The sequence below is a fragment of the Arachis ipaensis genome, chromosome B10 (genome assembly GCF_000816755.2).
Source record: "Arachis ipaensis cultivar K30076 chromosome B10, Araip1.1, whole genome shotgun sequence".
Classification (NCBI taxonomy): domain Eukaryota; kingdom Viridiplantae; phylum Streptophyta; class Magnoliopsida; order Fabales; family Fabaceae; genus Arachis; species Arachis ipaensis.
The window spans coordinates 10,338,357-10,347,834 of NC_029794.2; the positions used below are offsets into that span (position 1 = coordinate 10,338,357).

Sequence of the window (9,478 nt, forward strand, 5' to 3'; positions counted from 1 at the left end):
CCAATATATATGTAATTATATATACCTTGTGGCCTAAGTGACGATGAATTTCCCAACCCCCCAACATATAGTAGAGAAAAGCTGCATTGTGCTTTGTGCCATGAAAGTTGTAGAGAACACTAACCTACCCAATTCAGGACCACATCAGAAAAAGAAATGGATTAAAATATTGTAAAGGTGAAAAGTTCATAATATCAACAAATTATTTGTCTTTGGCCTTGGCAAGATTTATTGCATATTGAAAACTTGCTTTGAGGACAAATAATGTGTGTCTTGATTTAAGCACAATAATTATAATGTGGTGGGGAGTTTTTGTAGTGGGTGATGTAAGGAATGACCACATACATATAACTCACAAAATTATAATTCAATTACTTATTCAAATCATCATCTACTGAAAAGAATGCATGTATATGTTGCAACTACTATAAACATAATTTAATAACATTTTATTGGTTAATATTATTGAGTTGACATTTCATATATAATAATATATGAGTTGAGATGGAGATAAAAGAACATAAAGGAAAGGATGAATGTATGTAGCTATCATGGGAAAATATAAAATAAAATAAAGGTTCTTGTTAGGATTAGATTAGGATTAGGATTAGTATTAGAGATCAGGAATTGTTTATGAAGTACATACATTTTATTGAGTTACTGTATTTGTATGTTAGACATATTTTAGATATGACATTCATCAAAATTCGTTTGATATGCATATATATTGTCTCCAATTATATTTTAATAAAAAATAAAATTTTTTTCGAATATATTTAGACACATTTAAATACTATCATATGTAATTATTTATTTTTTAAAAAATTATTTATTTTTTAAATTGATCTTTAAATATTTTTTTAATTAAATTTATTTTTAAAAAAATTTAAATTAGTTATGTTAATTTTTTTATCATTTTTATTATTAATAGTATCAGAGTTTATTAATGTAGTACGTTAAATAATATTACAATACATATCTAATAGTCTCAATTAACTATTAACATGATTAGTTTATAAAACTAGATCAAATCAACCTTAAATTGAGAAATTTTAATGTCTCAAGTTATTTTCTTAATTAAGTTTTGATTTGATATAATTTCATAAATTTATTATATTAATAGTCAATTAATAAGATTTCTAAGTGTGTGTTGTGATATGCCAGATTAAAAAATTTTGACACGATCAACAACGAAAGTGACGAAAGGATGAATTTGATTAAAAAAAAATTCGAAAACTAATTTAGAGAACCAATGATCTTTCAAAGATGAATTTAACAATTTACTAGTATCAACATGACAATACAGTTCAATCGTAATTTTATCGTGGCTAAACTACATTAAAACAAACCTTGGAAGTTTAAATAGTCCCTTCAGAATCTTAAGTTAAGTCCCACTTTAATCTCTGATATTGGTAATAAGTTACACTGATTTAGTCTAATTTTTTAATTGCTACAATTTGATCCCTCCATATTCAAAAAAGTGTATAAATGTAGTCCGTCATGTATTTTTCGTCACCGGAATTCAACGCCGCTAATGACGTGATTCAAGCCTTGCGACGCTGGATATATTAAAACGATCGACGTCATACACGTTTTGATGCTAAAGAAGGTATTAAACTATGTCATTTGAGGGTTTGAATAATTTTGTCATAACCAAGTTCCTTTTCGTAACCCTCAAACGATGTCGTTTAATGTCTTCTTTAGCGTCAAAACGTGTACAACATCGTTTTAATATGACCAGCGTGACAAAACTTTGAATTACGTCACTAACGACGTTGAATTTCGGTGACACAAAATATACAAAAAATTATATTGGTGTACTTTTTTAAATTTGAAAAACTAAATTATAACAATTAAAAAATCAATGACTAAATCAATGCAATTTGTCAATTTCATAACCAAGGTAGGGCTTAACTCCATAATCTTATTAGTATCAAAAACTCAAGTAAGTTTTATTTGAAAGCCTTTAGCTAAATGTGTCTTGGGAGTTGGGACACATTAATATTATTATTAAGAGTAAACTTTTTAAATTCTTTTAATAAATATATAATAAACACATTGTTCGGTTGCTCGTATATCGAATGGGTTGGATGTGTTAAATACTCAGGGATGATGGAGAAACTGGATTCAAATCACCTTCACGCGTCTAGACCTTCAGGACCAGTGTGAGAGCAGAAGGTCGGAGCTCGAGGTCCTCCCCGAGTTGACGATGTGGAGTGAAGAAGGGGGATGCCACCTGCAAAGGGACTCCGACGCTCTAGTCAGTGTCCATACAAAAGGCGGCAGTTAGGATAAAGGATAGGCGACGTACCTCTGGAGAGGGGTAGGGCCCTCCCCTTATATAGTCTATGCTAGGACAGGTCCCACAGGAGCAGACCCACCTTCCAGGAAGCTTCCTCCCTAGCTGTCAAATACCTCGCGAGAGGGGTGGCGACATTCGGGCCGCCTCCTGGTTCGGGTCGTATGAGGCCAGTGGGTCGGCTGGTATGTCGGGTTTGGGCAATGGGCCAGCTGAGCTGGGCCGGAATAGTGTCCCCAATGCGCCAGCTATGGTCGTGAACGCCGTTGTTGCCGCGTTCCCTGCTACGCTCTCTCTAGTTGGGTTCTTGTGGAGCTGGCTGCTCGTGATGGGGGCGTGCCCCCTACGCGCGAGTGGGCTTCGTCCGTTTCAAGGGAACGTCAATAGTCGCCTCATTCTTCGTGCCTGGCATTTAATGCAATTATGATTGATTTGAAAAGTTGGGGAAAAAGATCATTATACCCTCGCCTTTTCGCGCTTCCTCTTCCTGCGATTATCATCCTATTAGTCTCAAAACTCCTTCACCTTTCTTTCCTTCTCCATCTCCTTCCTATTCACTCCTACGTTTGCCTCAGTTCTTTGTTTCAGTCTTCGAATTGCTGTTAAAGAATTCCCATCGCAATTTGCATCTGATCATTGCCCTTTTTTCTGCTTATTTCTTGGTAAGTGTTTCACATCCTATTACTATTTTACTGCATTGCTCTTGTGATCCTGCTACTTTTGACATTTTTCTTTCTGCTGTGACTTATTTTTACGCAGTTCATGTTAGGTAATTGTTAGAGGGGGTACCATTTAGGTGCATTATTTGTTTTTTGGTTTGCCATGCATTAGATTGCCATTATAATCCTGTTCCAGTAGGCTGTAGCGCAGCGCTAATAGGCCGTAGTGATAATTTTGCTTCTTCCGGGTTTCCGACCTACCGAGCTTATTAACCAAGTGGTGCCCCCACTGTAGGTATGGCACAACGCCCTGCCGCAAGAGCTCCCGTGGACCGATACGCCTGGGTTACCTCAGACGTGAAGGACACCCCTTTGCGAATAACTCTGGAGGAGCTCACAGAGTTTCGCCAAACCGACCAACTTTGCGGAGGAGGTCCCGAGGAAGATCGTTATGATGTGTTTGTTCCTACGGACCGGGAGCGGATATGTCACCTTAACTTAAACACCCCCGAGTCGCTGACTGGATCTGGGTGTACAAGGCGATGTTTACTAGCCTGGGGGTTCGCATCCCCTTCTCCCCCTTCCAGATGGCGCTACTAAATCGGTGCGATGTGGCGCCATCGCAGTTGCACCCAAATAGTTGGGCTTTCATCTGATGCTTCGAGATGGTATGCGAGTTCTTGGAGCTGCCGATCTCGGTGGAGGTCTTTTTGTGGCTTTTCGTTTTGACTAACCCCTCCAAAGAAGGGAAGGCTAAGAAGGGGGTACATGTCCTTCCGGGCAGCCCAAGGTAGGAGGATCTTTGGCTTGTTCGAAGATTCCTTTCATGACTTTAAGGGGAAGTACTTCAAGGTACGTCCCGCTGAGGGCCAGCATTCGTTCTGGCTAACCTTGGAGGGAGAGCGCCTTATCCCAACCTATTAGAGTTTTGGCGCTGGGGCCGACGCCTTTACGAAGGTGACCTAGAAAGGCTTGACTCAAGAAAATAAAAACGTTGCCGACATGCTGTTTGCCATTTTTGGCAAAAATAACGTTAACCTTCATCTCTTGATGGGTGATCGGGAGATGGCTAGGGCTTATATAGGTAAGTTTATCGGGTAATCGTTACTGTAGATTCTTCTTGTGTTTGTTATTTTCTGCTTCATTTTGTAACTCCTTTGTCTTCTCTATTTCAGTGTTACCGAGAAGACTGGCCTTGAGGGTTTGATGGCTCAGTTTCTCTTTGGGTAAAGTGATGAGTTGGCCCTGGCGCCACCGCAGCTCCTAGCAGCAACATGGTCCCTCCTTTCAAAGAGGAACCTGCCGAGGGGTCTAGCGGTCCTGATCTAACAATCCTCGACAACCCCCGGAAAAGGAAATCTCCCTCAAGTCCTGAAGGGATGCTTACGGTGATGGAGAAGAACTTCGACACCGCGGGGTTTATCGACTCGCAACTCATGCCGGGCACCGACGAGTTCTTCCATGGGGGAGATCTAGGTGCTCAAGCCAGGTGGATCTACTGATGTATGCTTAGGGCTGCGACCATTGCGAGGAGGGAAGAGCCTATCCTGAACCAGGCTGGGTTGTTGGAGGGAAAGTATCGCTTGTCTCGTCAGGAGGTCACCAGCTTGAAGGCTGAAATAGAGGACTTGAAGGTGAAGCTGGGTGATACCGAGGAGAAGTTGAAAACTTCCGACACGACCGTGGCCCGCCTTACCGACCGAGAGATGACCCTGGAGAGTCAGTTGAACACTTCCCACGGTCTGGTGTGAAATTTATAACCACAAACTAACCGACAAGTGCACCGGATCGTACCAAGTAATACCTCAGGTGAGTGAGGGTCGATCCCACGAGGATTTATGGACTAAGCAACAATGGTTAAGTGATTTACTTAGTTAGACAAACAAAAATTGGTGTTTGAAGGTTAAAAAGCATTAACAGTAAATTCAATAAATCAGAAAGCAAGCAGTAAACAAGTTGTGAATGATATATGGAGAAACAGTTAAGGTTTCAGAGTTATCTATTTTTCGGATTGACTTTTCTTACTAAATATTTTAATCATGCAAGATTTAATTCATGGCAAACTATAAGTGACTAAACCCTAATTCCTTAGACCTTTTTAGTTTCCTCTAAAATTCATCAACCGTCAATTTCTTGGTCACTTAATTCCAATTAGAGGGTGAAGTTCAATTCTAGTTTATATTCCACAAAAACCCTAATTACCCAAATATAAGAGGATTATATGTCACATATCTCATTAAGTCCAGATAATTAGAAATTTAGGAGAATATGTTTTCAAGCTGTTGTTTAAGTAAAGAGCTTTTCTAAGTTATACAAGAACTCAATTAGAATAAGGGTCATACTTTCTTTCCACCCAAATTCATAAAATAAAGAATGAAAACAATTCTTGAATTATAAATCAGTACATGAATTAAAATAGAAAAATAATAGTATAAATTCATACAATAGACAGAGCTCCTAACTTTAATAGTGGAGGTTTAGTTGCTCATGGTTTAGAGAGAAAAACTAGGATTCGTTAAAACTGTAAATTTTCGAATGAGGTAGAAGAGAGAAGAGATAAAACCCAAAGGGCTGATTCTTTTCTCTTTTATATCTAATCCTAATTAATGTAAAATATATTTCCTAAAACTAAATAATATCTTTTTCTAATCATAAAAAAAATAAAGGTTTAATCAAAATTAATTAAATTCTGCGTGCAGCCTTGGGACGTACATGGGACCACTTGATTCATTAAGGTCCACGCTGAACTTGAAAATTCTCAAGTTCAGCGTGGATGAGGCAGTGTGTTTCCTTTCTGCTTTTCTTGAGTCCAAGCTGAACTTGGATTAAACTAAGTTCAGTGTGGAGTGATGCGCGCAAACTTTCTTTGGAGCTTTTGATCTGGCACTGAACTTGGAGTTTCTCAAGTTCAGCGTGGGGTTGTACATATGAAAAGGAAGAAAATGATATACTATTATATATCGTTGCAAAGCTCTAGAAGTTAACTTTCCAATGCCACTAGAATCACGTCAATTGGACCTCTGTAGCTCAAGTTATTTTTGTTTGAGTGAAAGGAGGTCGGGGTTGACAACATCATTCAGTTTCTTCCTTTTCTGCTACAAAACTCCATCAAATCCATTTGAATGCTACCTGAAATAAACAGAATTGCACACAACTCAAAGTAACATTCATAGTGGCTAAAATATATTAAATTTTGATTAAACTTAGCAATTCAAGTGCAAATTCACAAGGAGAAGACAGAGAAGATGCCCACGCATCACGGTCAAACTTCTGCGGCGAAAGCCAAAGTTGCCAGCCTAGAGGCAAAGTTGGAGGAGGCCGTTAAGTCGGCGAGGGATGCTAAGATGGAGGTTGCGGGGCTGAAGGGGGAGGTTGCTGGTTTGAAAAAGAAGAACAAAGAGACGGTCAAGAATGCTCACGAGGTGATTTCTGGGACCAAAGAAGCGATCAAGGCCCAGGTCAAACTACTTTCTCCTAATTTCGACACCTCAGCGATTGGTGCTTTCAAGACTTTTCGGGATGGCCAGATTGTTGACATCTCGAAGAAGTAGTGTGTATTTATTTGTACTTTTTTGGGCCGTTCTGGCCTTGTAATGTATTGTTTTGAACACTGGTAGTTTGTGTAAAACAGTTTGCCGTTTTGTTTGATGGAGATAATTGGTAAAGCCAACTTGTGGCTTTTATGTTTAATTATTTGGATTATGGCCCTTATTTTCATAGCCGCCTAGTGTAGTGTTCCCGACTTCAATGTCTCCTGGGGTGATCAATCCCGAGATGCCGTAACGTTATCAAACTGATCAGTTAACAAGTTAAAACAACTAAATAATGCGTAAAAAATGGTAAAACGGGAATAAAAGAGATAAGATTTAAACAGCGCGTAATCAGAGCATGCTAAGTGACGATTTAAACAAGTGGGATAAGTAAACATGGGATAAGACGGGTGTTACTAGACCGGGGGATCGTCTGGTCACCGGGTCCATTTGAGCTTTCAAAAGTAAAACCTTTTTAAGTTCGCCACATTCTACGTCCTAGGCACCTCTCTTCCGTCTAGCTGTTCCAACTAGTAAGCTCTGTTGTCGATTACTTCTTTTACCTTGTAGGGGCCTTCCTAGTTGGCTGCCAGTTTTCTTTCTCCGGGGTTTGGCAGGCCCACATCGTTTCGTCACAGAACCAGGTCATCTGGTTCAAAACTCCTCCTTAACAATTTAGCATTGTATTGTTGGGCTATTCTTTGCTTCAACGCTATCTCCGACAAGTGAGACATCTCCCTGGCCTCGTTGATCAGATCCTTTTCCACAGCTTTCTCGACTCCACCCAGAATTAATCGTGGGCTCGGCTCCCCCACCTCCACGAGAATGATTGCATCAACCCCATAAGTAAGTCGGAAAGGGGTCTCGCCGGTGGAGGACTGAGGTGTCGTTCTGTAAGACCATAAGACTGATATAAGTTCATCTGCCCATATTCCCTTCTTTCAGTCAAGTCGTTTCTTGAGACCTTGGATAATGACTTTATTAGCAGTTTCGACTTGGCCGTTTGTTTGTGGATGTTCTACTGAGGAGAATCTTTGTTTTGTCCCTAGTCCAGCGAGTTCCTCACTGAACTTCTTATCCGTAAACTGCATCCCGTTGTCCGATATCACGACCTCGGGAATTCCAAACTTGGAAATCACTTGCCTCCATAAGAATTTCCGACAATTTGCTGAAGATATTCTGGCCAACGGCTCTGCCTCGACCCACTTAGTGTAGTAGTCAATGGCTACAATCAGGTATTTAACCTGTCCAGGGCCTACCGGAAAGGGTCCCAGAAGGTCGACCCCCCACTGGCTGAAAGGTTGGGGGGCCAAAAGCAAACTAAATTCCGTTGCCGGGGTTCTATAGAAGTTGGCATTTTCCTGACACCTTTTGCATCTTTTCACAAACTTTTAGGAGTCTGCCATCATAGAGGGCCAATAGTAACTGGCCCTGATAACCTTCTGGGCTAGGGCCCTTCCACCAATGTGGTGGCCGCAGCATCCCTCGTAGACCTCGCTCAATACGTAGTCCGTTTGATCGGGGCGTAAGCACTTTAGAAGGGGTTGGTTCAGCCCTTTTTTGAACAGTTGACCCTGTACTATCACGTACTTGGCCGCTTCCCTCCTTACCGCCTTCGCAACCTTCTCATCCTTAGGGAGCTTTCCCTTCTCCAAGAAGTTGGTAATTGGGTCCATCCATGAGGGGATGTCGGCTGCTCGGGCTATGTGCAAAGTGACCATCGGTTCCTTTACCAATCCTTGGATCAGGGATCGGTTTCCTGATCCTGGTTTCGTGCTTGCCAGCTTTGACAGGAGGTCGGCTCCGGTGTTCCTTTCTCTCGGAACGTGTTGCACCACGACCTCGTCAAATTCTTCACTCAAATATTTTACCCTTTCCAAGTATTTCTGTAACAAAGAATCCCTCGCTTGGTAGGTCCCATTGATCTGAGATGTGACGACTTGGGAGTCGCTGTTCACCTCCACTTTGGATGCCCCAACTTCCTTTGATAAGAGCAGACGTCCTATAAGGGCCTCATATTTTGCCTGGTTGTTTGAGACTGGGAAATCAAACTTGATGAACTGCTCGTATATCATTCCAGTTGGGCTTTCGAGGATTATCCCCGCTCCCCCCAAATGTTTGGTTGGAAGTTCCGTCTACATAGAGTTTTCACTGTGTGTCCGGGATCTCGTGAGCCCCCCTCCCCCGTTACCTTCACCAGGAAGTCAGCCATCGCCTGGGCTTTGATAGCGTGTCTGGGCTCATACTGCAGATCATACTGAGACAGCTCAACCGACCAGGTCATCATCCGGCCTGCCAGGTCGGATTTTTGTAAAACTTGGCAGATCGCTTGATCCGTCCTGACGGTTATCCGGTGTCCCTGAAAGTACTGTCTCAACCTTTGAAACGAGATTAGGAGTGTATAAGCTAGCTTTTCCAATTTGTTGTACCTTAGCTCCGCACCTTGTAGCACTTTGCTAATGAAGTAGATCGGTTGTTGGATCCTTCCTTCTTCTCGGACGACGACGGCCGCCAAGGCTTCGTCCGTTACGGCTAGATATAGAAATAATGTCTCACCATCCTTGGGTTTACCTAGGACCGGCGGTGCTGAGAGTATGTTTTTGAAATGGTTGAAAGCTTCTTCACAAGCTGGGGTCCATTCGAAGGCGATCCCTTTCTTCATGAGGTTGAAGAAGGGGAGGGCTTTGGCTGCCGATGCGCCGAGGAAGAGCGATAAGGCTGTAAGCCTTCCGGCTAACCTTTGCACGTCCTTGAGGCATCCTGGACTTGTCATTTGCAAAATGGCTTCACACTTGTCGGGGTTAGCCTCGACCCCTCTTTGGGTTATTGTGAAACCTAGGAACTTTCTGACTTCCACGGCAAAGGTGCATTTAAGGGGGTTAAGCGTCATATTGTGCCTACGAAGAGACCTGAACACGGTCTCCAGGTCACCGACTAAGTCCTCCGATCGGCTGGTCTTCACCAAAATATCGTCCACGCATACCTCAACC

At 41.7% G+C, this 9,478-nt stretch overlaps 1 protein-coding gene across 1 annotated transcript; it reads right to left on the bottom strand.

Moving 5' to 3' along the window:
• On the bottom strand, positions 7,121-7,579 carry LOC107620098. The gene is made up of 2 exons (XM_016322316.1): positions 7,453-7,579; positions 7,121-7,410 (listed from the first exon to the last, which is right to left on the bottom strand). Exons 1-2 carry the CDS (start codon positions 7,577-7,579, stop codon positions 7,121-7,123), a joined length of 417 nt encoding a protein of 138 aa, XP_016177802.1.